Genomic DNA, 19,083 nt, shown 5'->3' on the forward strand with positions numbered 1-19,083 from the left:
ACTCTGATTCAGTTTAGGTGAAACAAAGATACTTTCAGCTTTAGGCACCCATACTAACAGGGAATATACTGTTCAAATAATATACTTCTTAGCACTTTAAAAACCCTAATTAATGTATATAGGAACTGTACCCATCTGAAGCTGCTTTCTGAAGTAACAGGCTGCACACGTGGTCCAGGGAACCAACAAACTTGACAGTTATATTCACACTGGACTTAGAAGACCAACAGCAGCAGAACCGTACACAGACTGCTAGAAACAAACTGTTATATGCATTCTGAGTGTGCCTCGGAAATCTGGCGCATGAAAAGAAATCTATTTTTGTTTGTTTGTTTTTCTGAACATATTTTAACCAAATTTTAATATGCTCAGGTGTTGGTTGGTTGTTGTCCCCCCCCCCCACACACACACACAACGGAATAGCAGTGTTTCTTTGTGGTCTTGCCCTCTTGCTAAATAGATGAAACAGGGAAGCTTAGTGGACTGAGTGGAAGCAGCAGGAAGGATGCTGGATGCTCGCTGTGCATCCCGAGTGTACCACCGAGGCCAGGTTGTTTACAGGGTGAGCCCAGGCCTACTTAGTCAAGGCTTCTCATTCTGAAGAGTTTTATTCTTTAGACTTGTCTTGTATTTAGTGCACATACAACCTGGAAAGATTGTGTGCTCATGCACACAGCCCCTGTCCATTTAAGTAACAGTTATTTCAATTAAACATTTTACTTCCAGGCACGATGAGAAGACTGATGATAGTTTGATTCAGTAGAAATTTTAGAAAGCATACTAAATATTTAACAGACTGTTCTGCTAATGGCTGAGAGAGGCATCCAGTGTGCATCATCTGCTGCTGATGGTACAGGGATACTGCACGGATTCCTTTTACATACGCAGATCAGATACTCTGCTTCTGCTGCTCATTGTGGGAGTGGAAAACTTTGATCACTTCACAGTTGTAGGAGTCATTAAAAACTGGAGGTGGGGAGGGATGAAGTAAAATATCTGTAGATCGTCCTGGTCTTTCTAACTGCATTTAGTAACAGGGAAAAATAAAAATAAATAAATAAAGTGACTGTTTTTTGTTCAAGGAAAACATGAAAAGTCCTTGGAATGGTAAAGTGAGCTTTGTATACAGGTATGCCTAACTGAATAAAGTAGCTGCTCATTGTTCACAGTGTTTCCCATTAAAATATTGTGAAATTTTTATCTTCTTATGCTCATACCTTGTTTAGAGGTAGCAGAGGTACTTTGTTCTGTCAGGTTCCCACCGACAGTGCACAGCAGCACACTGATGGTGTGGAGTAGGGATCTCAGAGACATGGAGCCTGGAAAGCCGGAAGCATCCTGCCATGGGCTGAGGTCCATTCTACCAACAGAAAGGAAGGAGAGTTTTAGGCAATTTGGTGTGGAGTGTGAGAAACCATCAGTGTTTGTAGACTTGAAAGGATGCTCTGTGACCAAACACTGCCTCCTGTGCTGTGACAGAAAGGCACTGGAACACGCTGAGCGTGTTTCCGTTTGTCAGGATGTCTCTGAAGGCATTTTCTGCATAAGCCAATGCTTAATAAAAAGTGAAGTAAGTTCTGGATGACAGGAAAACACACTGCAGTCCTTCTGTCTTGCATTCTTATGAGTCTAGAAGATGATTTTTTCCAAGAGTACTATTTTGTTGACAACATTTTAAAAAAGTGCTGCATGGCATCTCTGGAAACACAGAAGCAGAGTTGCATAGTTGGACAGCGAGTGCATTCTTGGCTTGTTGCTTATTAGGTTCTTGGAGAAGCATCCAGAATGATGAACGGTGACTCCATTGTAGAAGAACGGCAACAGGTGTGCGGTGCTGTACCAGGGAATGAAGCTGTGCAAAATCTTCTCTGTGCTTAGGAGCGGTTTTAACACAAGTCACCAAACAGATCTTGTGGTTTTAAATATTTGATTTGCGTTCTTGAGAAATGAATAGCTTTGTAATATCTGAGCAAAATCCATCCGTACTTCGTGTGAAGGGGCAACAAATGAACGAGTTCTAGGCGAAGTACAGACTGGTTGGCTGCAGTACTGTGCTGCAAAGTCATCAACTGCTGACTGCTCCTATTGCTCTGTAAGAAGAAATGGAAGTGTTGGTGTACATCAGTCTAACGGTGTCTTACAGTGAAATGGACTTAGATGTAAGAAAACAGTATTTTTTACTGAATTCAGAGCACTTTTTCCAAAATCAAATGTAGAGTGTGGTTTTGTGGTTTTTACTTGGTTTCTTTCTTCTCTTTTTTGGAACAAATTGCTATTTAACACCTGAGAAAGGCTAGCAAGTTTTCTGTTGTTGTTACGTTATCTCAAAACTGTTTAGGCTTAAAATTCTGCTGAGTTTGAATTCACTCATGCATTTTCATCAGAGGAGCTGGAAACGTGTTTGGAGGGCGGCTCAGTATTTGCATGTTGAGGTTTGAGTAATGCTGATTGTTTTCTGAGTAGCCACCATACAATTAGATCTCTGCAGATCTGGAGGAAACACAGCTGTCCCTACAGCAGGAAAGCACTGCTGGAGGAATCTAATCTCAGGCTTAAGATACAAAAGCTATGGGTTTGAATTTTTCTTATGTAGAACATGAACAAATACACTAATTTTTCTTCATAGGGATACCTGTGTTTTAATTAACTTCCTTTATATATAACTGTGAGAATTATAGCTGAGCGTTCGGTTGGGTTTTTTTGAGGAACAGAGATTCATTGGCAGGAATTGGTGTTGGGTTTTTACTGTAGGCTGGAGTAACTTCTTTGCCAGCTGGTGAGAATAACTTCAGCAGTATAAAAATACGCGCCCTGGGGAGGACTGATTACGTTGTAATGCTATCTGACCAGCCGTACTGGACTAACCAAAAGCCTGAAGGCTTGAAGTGCTGTTTGAGAAAGAACAGCTTTTCATTTCCAAGGCAGCACATACCCCCCTGACGATTAATGGGCCAGACATGGCTGCAGTCAGGCCTCTGCAGGTTTTAGAAGGTGGAAGATGAGTAGGAAAAATTTTATCTTCAATTCTTTCTTGGGCTCCCAAAGCTAATATTGTTCCATCTCACTAAGCTTCATTAAACAAACCATCTCCAGAGATCAGATTTATTTAGCCATTATTGAATTATGCCAGCTCCTATAAAATATGAAGCTAAAGCACACCAAAAGGTGATTTTGTAAATAGAGCCCATTCCATTTCTATTTTATAAACAGATCTTGGTGTCAGATTCATGTGCTTGTGTGCTGCAGTTGTCTCACTACCGAAGTACACCAAATAAGGGCTCAGAAAAGGGAGTGTTTAGCTTTCCAGGTACCGAGTGAGATCACCACTCAGATGAATTTATGTGACTACTTCTTGCCTGGTAGTAACGCTTTCCTGAAAACTTCAAGCTGTAGGAAATGTCTGCTGTTATTTTAAACCTTAAGAGGATTTCCTATACATTCCACTTCCCATAGATTCCCGGGTCCTAAGGCCTTAAATAAGATTTAATAATTCTGAAATAGGGGACTGTCTCCTGTATGAGAAAATATAGTTTAGCTGGTTTAGGACTTACATATGGGATTTATGTATATATATGTATGTGTGTAGGTAAATATATATATTATCAAGCCCTTACAGAGTTACTTAAATGATGCACTGAAACACATTTTAAAGCAGTGTCCTTGCTTTCTGCAGCTGTAACTAGTTACTGTCTTACTTGCACTGCATAGCCATGGCAGTTTTACGGGCAACCAGGTCCCTCTGTGCCCTTCTAAAATACAACAGAAACACAGAGTCTGCTTCTGCTGGCACTGGAATCAAAATAACTGAGAAGTTTCCAGAGTTGGGATTCTTAGATGAGTCCATGCTGCGATGGAGCGGAACGAAGTACTCTGGGACAGAGATCCCACGAAGCACCCAACGGGTCCGTTCATGTTCAGCTCTGGTACAGAGCACACACATTCACATCAGAGAATTTGGGGAGTGCGTTTTAGAACCTGGAATTGGCTGGTGAGGTTTTCTGGGTTTGGGCCAGGCCCGCTGGGATCCATCCGCAGTAAGGCTGCACACTGTATGTAAAGAAAAAAGTAAATTTCTTCTGTGCTTAGGAGATAAGATATATCCCATCAGCACATTTTGACTCCAAAAGTAAGTTTTCAGCAAGTAACATCTGTTCTGTCAGGGTGGAATCCAAGTTACTCACAGGAACATAAAAGCTAGTTGTTTTCTAGCTGGTTGATCCAGCAAAAACTGGTTGCAATTTTCCATCCATTTTGAAAGAAGAAAGGGAAAAAAATGCTATGTTTTGTAATGTTTTCCATCAGTTATATTTGTTTGGGTGTCTTTGTTTCTATGCATTAACATAATTGTCTCTACATTTAAATATAAAGTTTAAAAGCTAATCCTATTTAACCTGCATAGCAGAAGCTGTGTGGGTAGTCATCCTGGCCTGGGAAGATGTGATCTAGGACTATCAACCTGACGTGATTTGCTTTTGGAGCTGAGAATCTGTTGCCATGCCCCATGAATGTAAAGCACAGAGCACGCTGTGCAGTCCGATCACCAGCAGCTTTCCAGCTCTGCGGTAGAGAAACCTGCACTTTGAGAGAGGAGGTTTATGGGATGCCATGGCAGTGTGAAGCCTGCTTTCTCTGCTCAGGTCACTACGCAGGAGAGCAGCCACAGCCAGCTTGTTTGGAACGAGCAGGGTTGTTACCTCCCACAGACATACACAGAGGTGCAGCTGCCAGAGCTACAGCCGCACTGCTGACTCAGCACGTGTCAGGTAGGCTGCAACACGAGCTCTGCAGTCAGAGTGCTCTGCAGGCCTTGTTCAGGTCCCTCACACTACCGAGGCTGTGCTAACAGCTCCTTGACTGCTGACATGTAAAACTTCTATTAGTTCTGTGAGAGACATCAGTAGTTCAGGGGCTCCTCTTGAGAACTCAACCCCAGCGTCTGAGAAACTAGGGTAACTTTTGGTTGGCTGCTCCAAAAGTAATGCTTCTTATTCCTAGGGAAACTACAACAGATACAAAGAGCACAATAACACTGCTCGATAGAGCAAATTCTCAGCTACAGTCACCACCGTTAGCTCTGCACTTTCACCCTCAGTGAACAAGAGCCTGCGTGCCCTGCTCATAACAATCTGCACCAGCAGAGGTGACCCGCTGTCGCTTTTTTCTCACTTCTCTGTTTTGGTCTGTTCCCTTCAAGATGTGTGGGAGTTCTGTTTTTCCCTTCCATATCTCCTGTGTTTGCTGAGAATCTGAAGAGAGATGGAAAAGGAAACAAGCATGGAGATCTTTACCTTGCCTGTTCTCACTTTCAAACATTGTTTTGCACTTTCATATGGTGTAGTAATTGCAGTGTTGTATGCTAGGTTCTTCTAATGATAACCAACTGACAATAGTGAAATGAAACTAAGAAAGAAGTTAGCATATCCCAAATAACTGCTTTTCTGTAATCCAGTTTTAGCCAAGCAATTGTCAGGACTCAAGAAAAGCAAGCTGTAACAAATTCATGTAAATATGGATAAACCCAGTTCCCAGTGAGGAACCTCCCACATCAGTCAGTCACTTCACAAATTCACTCCTTCAAACCTGTGTCCTTGCAGTGTTTTACATGTATTTTTAAAACTGTTGAGGTATTAATAGTAGATTTGAAGAATCCAAGTTGCCTGAGTTGGAAAGTGTCATTCGGTTTTCTAAGAAAAAGGAACTTTAAAAGTTCCTGACTAGGAACTAGACTGCCTAACCTTATTATTGCAAACTTTGTTTTCCTCCTCTTTCTCTATTATTTGACAACTTGTATTGTCCTTTATTTAGTTTGCAAGCTACGTTGGAGCTAGGAACATCTCTTTTGATCTATGATGTCTCTAGTGCACTTCTGGGCATAATTATAATCATAAAAATCTTTGAAACCTTTCTACCTGATATCTTGTTATCACTGAAGTTGAGTTATTCTATATTGACACCATAAAAAAATTCAGTTTTTTTTTCAGCCTTCAAACACTTAAATATAATAAAAACAACTAAGCAAGACTGTGTTTTACCTCTTCGTAGCATATAAAAATATCTGTTTCACTGCAGTATTTTAAATTCTCCCTTAATCTCTCAAGCCCCTTGAGTAAAGCATTGGATTACCAGGTAATACCCATCATCAGGAGGAATTAGGCACTTCAGCTGTGCGTTCCATCTGAACCATTGCATTAGGAGAAATGTTACTGACGTCATGTTTTTCAAGTTGCAGCTGACTCAAGTGAGCTGTTCTCCCACCTTTAAAGATTTTGCAGGGATGTTAAAATGTCTCTCGTGACTGTCTCGTCTCTTTGGGCTGCCTCGAGGCAGTAGCAAGCATATGGTTTTGCAGCGAAGAAACAAGCAGGAAACTAAGCTCCTGTTCATGTGCGCCAGCGAGTCTGTAACTGAGCTGTGGCAAACTGTGCCATTTCTTTCATCTATAAGATTTATTAATTAGAATACTATTTTACTTCCAAGAAGACTGCTTTTTAATTAGGGTCCTGATGTGCCGATGTCTTCTGTCTGCGATATGAAAAAATTAACTAAAGGACGTCCAGATCACGATTCCCTCCTCCCTTTTCTCCAAATACCTATTTTAAAATGTGCCCTGGTACCACAGTTTGTGTAGTGCTGTACCATTCCCTGTGAGAATGCTATAGCATTCACAGAACAAAGAGGATGGCACGCATCCCTGCCGTCAGCTCCCTGTTTCTCCACACCGTGGCTGGGCTAGCACCTGGTGAAACTGTCCAGCACATGTCCCGTGACTTTCAACGGTGCCGTCCTTGCGTAAGGCACCGGAGGGGTAGGAGTCACCATGCAGCCCGGAGCCATCATGTCATCCTCAGCGTTTACAAGAAGTTGCATTCTTGCTACATGGTTTTGAAAACAGACCTCAGCTGTATTCGGTTCACTTCATGGCACTTGCTGTGTAATCCTGTCAATGGAAAGGATTTTAATTACATTCCCTATTCTCTTTTTAACCAATACGTATGGTAGTATGTCTGTAGTAGCCATGTTCCCATAATTGGAATAACTATTTTTCTGAAGCCGTTCTTGTTACCGTGTGATGGTTTGCTGGACAGCTGTTGATCTGGTAATGCTGCAGTCACTAACACAACCTGTGTGAGGTACCTTGGCTCCGTTTCTCCTGCATCACATCACCAACAGGTGGTGACTGCTCTACAAAGTTGTCACTTGGTGTCATTTCCCCAGGAGCTGTAACCCATTGGATTCTTAAGAAAATATTAATCTACAAAAGACATCATTAGGCAAATTGTTACGAATCTGTTAGAGTTCTGCTTGTTTGTTTTTTTCCTGGCTCGTGATTTTAAAACAGCAAAGGTCCAACTGACACTACAGCATGCAACCCAACTGTGCTTTTGACCACAAAAGTCCTTCACTTGCAAGCTGCAATGTGAGGTTTGCAGTCCATCCTCTCTCCACATACCCCAGACAGCAGTGTTCTCTTTATCCTTGGGACTGCTGATTCCTGTCTGCAGTCTGTTACAAGCCCCTGCCACCACCTAACTCTACTTTTCTGGTTAGCACGTACTGCTTCCTCAGGGTTGCCTTTCACAGAAGACATTTCTGCAAAATCAACTCATCTTCAGCTATTTCTTTATTAAAATTGTCTTTTTATCCGTTGTGCCTCCCAAAATGGATGGCTGCAGATCTGATGTGCTCAGACCGTGATCAGTCTGAACTCCTCTTCAGCAGGGCTGGAAGAAGGATCCTCTTATCATCATTAAACAGAAATGCCTGTGGTGAAAAGATGGTTAGCAAAGCTATGTATCTGAACGCGTTATTTATCACAGCTGACCCGTACCATACAGTCTGCTGTTGCATATGGACCACAACAAAGAACATGCTGCCAGGAGAACACAGATCACTGCAAGGGCTCAGTTTGAAGGAGCGGAAATCTAAAAGGTGACAGAAAACAGAGGAATTGCATTTTTATTCTGATAGTGAGGCAGCGCTGCTTCATAGCGCTGTATCTTCTTTGTTCTATCACTGATTTATTTGCCTCTAGATAGAAATAGAAGTGTCCATCTGTCTCCATGTGCCCTGCAGAGTATTTTAAGTACACATCAAACCATTTCCCTGTATTTGGCTCTCTGAGAGCCCCAGATTTAATTGAACTTATGCTAATAAACATTCTCTTGGAATTTTCATCACTCCCAGATGACAGAGCTTAAGAACTGGAGTTTTAAAGCATGGTCCGGTGAGCATTCCCCCACTTTCTTATTTGGTGAATGGTTTTCATTCAGTGCATGCTAAGTTTTACACTTGAGAAATGGGGATTGTGCCTTCACTGGTCGCTTTGCTGATGAACAGTTCATTATAAAACTGCCTTTACGAACTTTCTCACTTTCTTTTGTGCTTCTGCAGTGTTTGCTAAGTGAACGAACTGCTCTGCTTTTTGTATTTCCATTCTTTCCTTTTCTTGTTTCTCTTATTGGATAACGTCACGATTCAGTTTGAGGAGTGATGCTGCGTTACTTGGTGATAGCACTGTCAAGGTTCATGAGGTTTGATTTATATGGTTACATGTTTAGTAACCTTCAATTTCACATTACCAAAACCTATGTTAAAATCATTAAGATTATTTGAATGATAAATGACTTATGTGTACAGCTTATATATTTTTATACTGCCAAGCTTCCTTTCCAAGGCCCCTGACATTTCAATGCTTTTGGTTGGCAAAATAGCTCCAGTGCAAACACTGCATTTGGTACGACCGTGTGTGAAAGCCACCCTCTGTCTTTAGAGGAAAGAGGTGAAACTGTTGGGATTTTATTTTTATACATTCAGTTAGCGTTGTTTTACTCAAGGCTGAAGACTGGAATTCAGGAACAATGCCATTAACTGATAGCTTAAGTTTTGCTTAAGCGTGCACCCGATAACAGAACCACAGAATACGTAAGAAGTCTGTAGGCAATCTTGACCCATTTTTTCTGGACTGTACCTGTGTAACATTGAACTGTAGCTCTAAACATATGAGTGTTGAGTACCTAATATTAAAGCAAAGTAGTTGGACTGTTTTTGCTAAACTGAATGTTAAATAGCTGAAGCCATACTCAACTGTATGAAGAGTTACAATTAGATCAAACCATTTTGCTTTTAAGTGTGGCAAAGCAAACCATTTTTATAGCAACTGTAGCTTTTGCTCTTGAATCAATTTTTTCCCAAGAACTTTGTCAGTTTCTGTAAGCTGAACTTCAGCGATGGAATATGAGATGCCCAGCGAGCAGCTCCGTGCTGCTGGGGAGGGTCTGAAGCCAGCTGACAGAGATAAAGGAATATGAATGTGAGTGGATGAAGGACATTCCAAAAAATGTTCTTCAATTTAAGGCTTAAATTTGTAGTGGAAAAGTCCTCTATGACAGCATCAGTTGTATGTATGGTTGACATAGGAGATGCATAGGTCACTCCAAAAGCAATGCCTCTTCATTTCCATGGAAACTACAGCAGAAACAAAGAGCACGGTAACATCAGTGGATAGAGCGGGCTCTCAGCCACAAGGCACTGTTTTACAGAGTAGTCCCCACCATTAGCTATTCATTCTTGACAGCGATGACCAAGAGCCTGCATGCTGTGCTCATAAAAATGTGCACCATCACAGGTGACTGTTACTGTCACCACTGCTGAAACGCGCCACCCACAGCCTCACTGCTCACGTCCAGAAATGTGCACCGAGCACTGATGAATGTCAGTGAGTACCGTTTTTTCTGCACGGAGGAATTCAATTCCTCACCTTTTCTTAGTGAGCATTTTTATGTCAGACACCATTTTATCAGACTGCCCCTCTGCTGCCATCTGTCTCGTTGAGACAGAATGTAACAGAATATTGCTGGGAAGGTTCAGCATCTACTGGAGTACCACCACCACCCGCCTCTGGCACCCTGAGCCGTCATAATACAACAGGGGGCATTACTTTCAGTGCATCTCTCTTAATTTACAGGAAGAGCAGTCTCTTGGAGTTGCTCTGGATCCATGGTCTGTAACAGACTGTTGAAAATACTAATTAAATAAAGAAGGGAAATAATTTAGACTGTAAGGGAAATCCGTGTGAGAAAGTCTGCTTTAAACTTTTAGTAACTGTTACATATGTATTATGTCTCTTGTTCTTACAGATTTCCTTTTTGCGTCTGGAGAGTTTTGTTATGGCGGAGTCCAGTGAACAATGACATGCTCTGACAGATACAGATGCCAAAAAGCCAAACAAAACCAGTGGCCTTCTTTTCTTTTTACTCCAACAGAGTGAAATGGTGCTCTTACAGTTTTGTTATTGACTCTTACTGGAAGAAACAAACACTGGACTGGACCTTTTTTTCCCCAAACCTCTCCCAGTGTTGCTATGGATGCTTGACACGGTGACACCATGTAGTAGACCCTGAAGTGCTGTCATAACTAAGTTGCAATGGTTTTATATACTTCCCCATTTCCCAACAGCTTTCTGTCAGTTCTGCATTCCTTTTCCTGGGGCCTAATTTTCCCATGTTACTGGTTTGCAGATAGGCTTGTGGCCTCTTTTGTTCCAACTACATATGAAAAACGTCAGCGAGCAGACGATCCCTGCTATTTCCATGCACTCTGCATCATTATCACCACTCCCATCTACCTGGCGCTGCTGGTGGCCTCTCTTCCTTTTGCTCTGATTGGCTTCTTGCTATGGTCCCCACTGCAGTCAGCCAGAAGGCCGTACATCTACTCCAGACTACAAGACAAGAGCCATGCCAATGGGGCCGCGCTGCTCAGTGAGTGGAAGGCTGCAGGGAATGGGAAAAGCTTTTGCTTTGGCAGTGCCAACGTTTGCCTGCTGCCAGATTCTCTGGCAAGATTTAATAATGTTTTCAATACACAGGCTAGGGCTAAAGAGATCGGCCGGAGGATCCGAAATGGGGCAAGCAGACCGCAGATCAAAATATACATAGATTCTCCTACCAACACGTCCATAAGCGCAGCGAGCTTCAGCAGCTTGGTGTCCCCCCAAGGTGGAGATGGCGCTAATCGCACGGTTAATGCTGGCATGAAAAGGACAACATCAATGGAGTACAAAGGAGACAATTCTGGCTCCAACAACAGTGAGGATGGTAGAGATGATAAAGCTGGATCCGGAGAGCCAAATGAAGGAGAGGAAAACACTTGCATTGTCCGCATAAATGGAGAGGATAACGGCCACGTGTCAGACATAGAAGCAGACATTGTCAATGGCCAGGCTAATGCTAGTGGCACAGCAGAGCACTCACTGGAAGGTGACACAGAGATGTCAAAAACGCCTAACCACAAACAGAAGGACGGAGATTCTGGCAGTTTAGACAGCTACTCTGCCTCGAGGGAGTCACTGGTTAAGGTTCGTGTTGGAGACGGGACAGTGGACCAAAGCACTGTTAACAACAAGCTCCTCTATAAAGCTTCAATCATGAAGAAGACTTCAGTGCGGAAAAAGAAACATACGGATGAGACCTTTGACCACGAGATCTCTGCTTTCTTCCCTGCCAACTTGGACTTCCTGTGTTTGCAGGAAGTGTTTGACAAAAGAGCTGCAGAGAAATTGAAAGAGCAGCTTCATCACTATTTTGAATACATTGTCTATGATGTTGGGGTCTACGGTTGCCATGCCTGCTGTAGCTTTAAGTTTGTGAACAGTGGTCTACTTTTTGCCAGCCGCTATCCTGTTATGGATGCTGCCTATCACTGTTATCCCAATGGAAGAGGAACAGACTCCTTGGCTTCCAAGGGAGCCCTGTTTCTCAAGGTAAGAGCCTTTCTTTTTGAAGCCATAAATACTAACTCCTCGTATGTGGCGAGTTATGTTATTTTCTCTCAGTCATTTCTGTCGGAAGAAAGCAATTCAGGTCTAGATTACCTGATACAACCTACGTATAAGTTTTGTGGCCTAGATGAAGTGTTGAAGCGTAGGATGTGCATGGAACAATGAGGGAGGTAAAGACTCCCTCATATAACTGTAAGTGCCAAAATTGGAAGTAGTTTTTGTAGAATTTTAGTTTCATTTTGCAAAAATCTTGTCAATAAAACACACACAATCTAAACTTCACAACACCAGTACAGCACAGCAGGCATTACAGTTGGATGCTGGGTCACACGTTATGTGTTTATGAGGGAACCAGAGCAATCAAAAGTCTACCTGCAAAGTAAGATAAAAGTTGCAGTGAAATGTGTGGCTATTACCCTCATTTGCAAAATAATGACTAGGGAGGCAAATAAAGAAGAGCAAATAAAAAATACCCAGGATGCTGGGAAGCACACAGGATTTTTGCTTCAGTAAGAATTAACTAACAGTAGTGGGAACAGGAAGCCTGGGGTTATGCTTCTGTAGATCGTGAGCAGCGGAAATAACCGTCTGCATGCAGTGACATGCTTTTCCAAGGCTAATAGCTATTCATGCCCAGATCTAAGAAGAAAGTGGAAAGTGGACCCTTCTGTTTTGGAATTAACCACAAACTAAAGTTCTGTGCTGAAGTCCAGATGTGTAGAACCAAAGCTAGACAGATCTGAGCATCTCCTCGGATAATGATTTCAGGTTTGTTGGTTCACCACAGCTTTTCCATTTCTAATGCATTTCAGTAACGAACTTTTTTCTAATGCTGGCTAAGTATCTCCAGTACTCAAATGGTATGTCCTTTTTGGTGCATACGCTCACTAATCCCCAACAAGAGCTGTTATTAGCAATGGAGAGTACAGACAGGTAATGAGCTTTTGTACCTCCTGTTTGTGAGGAAATTTTAAAAACCTGTTGTGAATTGCATGAAAAAGCAAGTATTAGCTCATGTTCTTTGATGGTACTGCGTGACATAAACAAAAGCCTGTCTACATTGGAGTCTGGGTTTTCCAAAAATTTGGATCTAGATGATCTATACTGTCCTCTTTTTACAGCAGCTGGAGTTTATTCTTTCATCGTGGAGTGCTGTGTGCAAAACACACACACACGCTGTGCGATATCCCGAGGTCAGAAAGACTATACCCTTCAGCATATGCATATATTACGGATTAAGAGATTAAAAACAATCTGCCTTCAACTGCTTATTGCTGAGTCAATGATTTGTTGCCCTGCTAGGCACACAGCAATGTCTCCATTTCTTTTGCAGAAAATTAAGCCTCTTTTAAAAATTCCACTGGGATGATGAACTTAATTATGGATTCAAGTTGTTAAGTAACGTTACAGTTAAGCAGGGAATAGGGACCAATTAATATGAAGATTTGAAGATGACTACAATCTCTTAAATGTTACAAAATTCTGTCCCAGTTATAAGACTGTTTTACCTTGGGTCTGCATCACTCTGAAATACTGCATCTTATACCTTAAATATTTTTAACTTTGAGCTAAGTCTGTCCTGATATGAAATGACATTTTCTGAATCGCACACTGGTATAAGCAGTCAGCTCCTTCTTGGAGCAAAACAAAATATGTAAGAAGGATCTATTTGAGCTTTGAAACAAGACTGGTTTGAAGGTGGTTCTTGATTTAGTGCTTAATCAGTAACTGCATGCATGTGGAGTCCCGAGACAAAAGTTAACAGCAAGCAGAAAGTCTGGCTTGTGTCTGAGAATCAGTTCCTTCTCTTCAGAATTCTTCTGCTGTTACAGTGTGACAGCAGCAAGCTACAGTGATCCTGCAGTGATGGTGGTTGCACAGCATCCTTCTGGCCAGTACTGAACTGCTCTAAACAGACAGTTTGTATCACTGCTTTTACATATGTCATTTACTGCCTGAGGACAGCTCGTGCATTACTTTCTATGTGTATGCTGTAATCTAATCCTACACTAGAGTTTGTCTTGGTGTGATTCCAAGGACAGCAATATAGCCTTGCAAAAATATACCCTCATACTAAGTGCCACGCACTCAGTAGTGGCATGGTGTTAATTGTCTCTGACCCACGCAAATTCTTTAAGTTCATGATTCTGGTGGAAAGCATACTGCTCCTATTTCTGGAGAAGGAAATGTGTTACTTGAATACTGTTTCTGTAGCATACCTTAGAAGCTTGTCCATGGATAGCTTCCATCTCTGAGTAAAGTACCAGTTGCTTTCGAAGCTGCTTAAAAAAGGGTGAAAAGGAAATGAGGGGAGACTTGAATGTTCTGAAAATACAGATAAAATCACCTTGTTTCCACTCAGTGGGAGGATGAAACCTTTATTAAAACCTCGGGGAAGACCCAACTTCCAAATTCAGAGAAGGAATTGTCGATTATAATTTAGTGAGCAGTGTTTGTCTCCTTCCTACAGATATAACTATTGAGACACAGAAAAGGTCTCAGAATTAAGCTTCTAATGCAAGTGGAATAGTTTTGAATGGCAAGGCAAAACTGTTCTGGGAGAGTTGTGCCACATTACAGATTGCTGCTGTCAGGGATCTGTGTCTCATACATTGCTTTTTATTTTTCCTTTTGGAATAAGTTCTGTCTGCAGTGAATGGGAAGTTTTCCATTGCCCCCATCTTTCCTTCTCTGCCTTCACCATCTAGATTCTAAAGTTCAAGGAGAGATTTGGAGAGATTTGAAAGATTTGCTTAGTCACACAGAATTATTTTACCTGAGAGACTTATACAGCTCAAGGGTTATTATTAGTAGCTATAATAATGACTGGTTCTTATGTATTGCTTTCATTCATATATCTCGAAGTGCATAATAAAGAAAGGTCCGTTTCTGCTTAACAGAAGAAGCTACAGCCCACGAAGGTAAGGTGATTCTAATCTGATTTTAACACTTGGGGTGTCACAACAGCAACAAAGCAGACAGACAAGGAAGCAAATCAGAGGCTGACTTCATGCTACCTAAGAGCTATCTGAAGAGCTGCACAAAGGAATGCTGCCAGGCTTGGTCCGTTCTCTTATGAAGGATTCCTGCCACAGAAGGTGCTGTTGCCACCACGTTCCTCATGGAGATCACAGGCTGTTTTTTTCATCTGGATAGGCTGATGCTCTCCAGGTCAGGATGAAGGCAGCAGGATGACACGGCTGTGAGCAGCTATTGTGTAAAGCCCATGTTCTGCATTAGGAGAGGACTGATTTGTATTCAACACTTTGATCTCTTCAAACTCTGGCCCTGTTTCTGTGTCTAATATAAGAGGTTCTTGCTGGGATGTAAGAGGAACACAGTCACAGAAAAAATGGCATATAGGAAATGGGGAAATGTAACTTGCACCCAAGTGACAATTTTGTGTCTGAGGTGTTCGTTTGTGCTGCTGAAGGCTGAGAGGAGAAGCCAGCAAATATATAAATCAGCCAATCCATTTTCATACTTTGACAGTCAGGGCCCTTGGGAGACTCCACTGTGACTCTATGTTCCAGTGCTGCACTTCACATTAATTTAAAATGCCTAAGAAAAGAACCCTTGAGTCTGCTTTGTAGGCCTTGTATCGCTTACGGCTGCTCTGCTACAGATAGAGGAGGGAAGTGTGAGTGACACAGAAGCCATCCTGGGCTGGGGAGTCTAAACCAGCTTGCGTGGCACTATATATAGCATGCTGCAGTAGTCTCAGCCTTCTGCAGCTGTTGGTTTGACACTACATAATTTTAATTCTTGGTATTTCTGATGAATTTAAAGGGAGTTTAAAAATACACATCCCTTGCAGAAATTGGATGATGATACTGCAGTCAAGTTTAAAAGGCATTAGTGAGAGCAATGGTTTGTAAATTACTGGAAGGTTTCAAAATCTTAACATCCATCTTCAGACAGAATCAGTACTATCCAACAATACCTTAGCTGCATTGCTTTCAGGGGTGCTGTGCAAGTTTGGGGCCCTAGTGTAACAAAAACAGAAAATTCACCCACAGCCTCACCTGATGGGATCCTGGATTGGAGAATCTGTCCAGATTTTTCCAGATGTATCCATCTGATAAAACTTCTCCAGACAAATGCTTCCTCTTCCCTAGCCTTAAACTGTAATGGCTGTAACTAATGTAAATCTAAACCGTGCAAGATATGTACACACATGGCTGGGTTACAGAGGTCAAGAGAGAGCTTTTCTAGATGGTTGTTGACTGAGATGAGGTTTCAGAGCAGTTTTCTTCCCACTGAGATGGGGAGATGTGGAAGTATATGGAATGGATGGCTGTTCTGCCTACTGCTCTTTGGGAGGAGACTTCTACTCTCTGGCATCTGTCAAGAGCAACAGTTTTAGCAAAAATAAGCATTCTGACTTAAAGCACAGGATCTGAACATAAAGCAAAACCACAGTCTTATGTGGGTAGTTTGAATAATAGACTGTCAGAATCAAAAAGGAAAAATTTTAAGTCTTGTGGGTTTTGTTCAATTTCTGAAAGAACTTGTGTTTAATTAATACTAATTCCTAAGCTTATTAACAGATTTAGTTTTCAAATTCTCTGAAAATTAATGCTGTTCACAGGAATTACAGTAATTGTGCAGAGAACATGTTATTATTCTTTGTTTTAAAGGAAACCTAGCAACCTTTGATTTATGTGCAAACCAAACCTTGTTCTCAAAAGAGATGATAAGGTTTTAACAGACAGTAAAAGGAGCTCTGACTGCAGAACTGCTTCCAAGCAGAACTGACTGACTTGCTGATCTCCAAGCGTCTGCTATTTACGATAAGAGGAGGGTTCCCTGAGTTGCCCTCTCTGGTTCTTTTGCCTTTTACTGATGGGTGTAAATTCTGCTCGGGTCACTTAAGCTTTCTTTACATTCTCATGACAACGTTCTTGTGTTGTGGCTGAGAACGAAGGGCTAACTGATGCTATGCAGCTGCACAACCAATATAACCTTAAGGATTACAGAGAAAAGCAGGATGGCTGCTGAGGCCAATGAGAGATCATCCCGAGACTGCAGTTTCTTCTCCTTGATCAGCTGTCCCATATACGAGTTATGACACTGCTGTTCATGAATGTGTTTAGATAACTGTAAAGCCACCCTATTTAACTTGGGAGGGAAACCTAAACATTTTCCACATGTTCAGTTTTTGCTTTAAAATGTTAATGTAAGAATTGGACAGAGTCCAATAAACTTGCTGAGAGGTTTTCTGTGGATTTCATTTTTTAAAGAGGAAAGAGGTAACTCTACCCATGGTACTTTACCATGTTTACTTCACCTTGATAGAATTTAAGCTATTAATCATGACCTTTTTCTCCTTCATTAGTAGGGACATGCTAAAACTTCTGTGGAGGATGAAATGCAGGTTGGAGAGTGAGCTGTGGGCTTCATCCCTTTCAGAAGAGGAAGAGCTCTTTGTTCGTGGCACCAATTTACAGCCACTTTCCCTCAAAAATAAACTAAGTGAAGCTCTGCCAAATAGCTAATTCTCTCAGCTGATGCAGCAGCAATTGTTGTCACATAACTGCTACAGAAAAACAGAATGAAATAATGAAGTGCTACTGTGACTAGTAAGAATTGCAAAGCACCAAATAGAAATGTGTGCTCGTCTCTAACAAGTAAAACCTTTAAAACTATTTAATATGCTTAAATATATTGGTAATAATATATTAATAATTTAACTAATATATCTTCTTTAGCAGTCGCTACATATCCCTGAAGGCAAAAAGCAGAGTTGTCAACAGGCTAAAACAGGATGCATGGTTTTGCAAGGTGTCTACATTAACCAAAAATAACTACAACAAAGAGGGCATGGTGCAGGAATAAAGCACACCTTTCTTGCAAGGCACCTCTAATCTAAATCATCTCTGTGGGACAGGAATGTTTGAATTGTGTGAGTAGCTGCAAGTTTTCCTTGGCATCATCTCTGAACAGGAGGAGAAATTAGGGCCTTGGAAAATAGCTGAAATGATGGCAAAGGGAAAAAAAGTCCATGATGAATTGATACCATTTCAGCAACTATAGAAAAGTTGAAAGAGGGAAACTGTATTATTCATTTCTTTCTTTCTTTTTTCTCCTTAACACTACTTTTTCCTCGGTATATTCACATAGGATGTCTTACCATGATGCTCTCCCAGCAGCTGAAATGGGGCAGTACAACTGTGTGCTGCTACCCACGTGCCTCAGAGCTTCAAACCAGGCCCAAACCAGCAGCGTGTGGACACACTGCTCTTGTGTGCAGACAGCTGCTTTATCATTACATTCTTCAACTTCTGCTCACATATTTTAATGCCACCAATACTGGCTATGTGTGGCAAGATGAGTATTTCTGTGGGAGTATGTCACTAACACATCTACTGCAAAGTCTGTTTGTGTACCGTGCTCCTATTGTCTCTATTCTCTGTGGTGTTTTGATGAACTAACTTTAGACCCCTGCACAGACCATGTTCCTCACGAGTTTGTTTCAAAGGAGAAAGGTGTTGGTTTTTTTTCCCAAGGAACACGCAGGTGTGCTTTTTAGCCTGACTAGTTTTTCTTTGTAATATGAACATCATTAGCTTGGTTCATGTCATGACCATACATTTGTTTGCCATAGAGCTGTACGCTTTGAAGACATGCCTTCTTAAAAAGAGCAGTGCAGGAATCAGTACTGCAATCCACAATTATTCTAGTGACAAAATTGACAACTTAATTGTCAAATACTCTGATAAATGAATGGTTTGATTCATCCACAGACCAAGATGTAATTGAACCATAATGGTGAAAGCTGCAGCTGTTCTGTAGCCCACCTCCCTGAATAGTTCTTAACGGTACCTGTGGGTTTTTTTGGATGCATGCTGATTGTGGGGTGGTGAGCTCTGTACCAAAATCTTAGTTCATTTCTGGTTTGCACACCTGGGTTTCCTTCCCATGAAGGAAAAGGCAATGACATGTCCTTTAAAACATGTATGTATGTAAATCCTTCGTATCAGAGGGTATACACACAAGAGTTGAGAAATTGTCTACTTAAGATTGTCATAGAATGGCTACCTGCCTCCAGCTGCTGTGAATGTCACAAAAGGTTATGTTTCCCTCTTAACAAACTCTTTATTTTTGTCTACACGTTACAGGTCAGTGCTTGAGAGTCTCATCTGAATCTTTAATAGACTGGTTTTTCCTGAATGGCACAGCCTCAATTTTAAAGTATAAAAGAATGACTTACTCAGATAGCAATGGCGGATGTGAAGCTATCTGTGCAGCTGGTACTGAAATGCCCCTAGTGTTTAGGTACCGTTTCCCTGTTCCTTTGTTTA

At 41.5% G+C, this 19,083-nt stretch overlaps 2 protein-coding genes across 2 annotated transcripts in view; both read left to right on the forward strand.

The window, feature by feature from the left end:
* The window catches only part of PLA2G15 (phospholipase A2 group XV), a 345,808-nt gene that overhangs the window by 131,458 nt on the left and 195,267 nt on the right, over nt 1-19,083 (forward strand). The gene's annotated exons all lie outside the window — the stretch shown is intronic.
* SMPD3 (sphingomyelin phosphodiesterase 3) overlaps nt 1-19,083 on the forward strand; it is a 100,520-nt gene that overhangs the window by 59,251 nt on the left and 22,186 nt on the right. The window contains exon 2 of the mRNA XM_065733303.1: nt 10,137-11,761. Within this exon, the coding sequence (XP_065589375.1) occupies nt 10,424-11,761 (1,338 nt within the window). The 5' untranslated portion in view covers nt 10,137-10,423. The remainder of the gene's footprint in view (nt 1-10,136; nt 11,762-19,083) is intronic.

Source organism: Cyrtonyx montezumae, unplaced genomic scaffold, assembly GCF_038088225.1.
Source record: "Cyrtonyx montezumae isolate F1298 unplaced genomic scaffold, pur_monq_1.0 scaffold_17, whole genome shotgun sequence".
Classification (NCBI taxonomy): domain Eukaryota; kingdom Metazoa; phylum Chordata; class Aves; order Galliformes; family Odontophoridae; genus Cyrtonyx; species Cyrtonyx montezumae.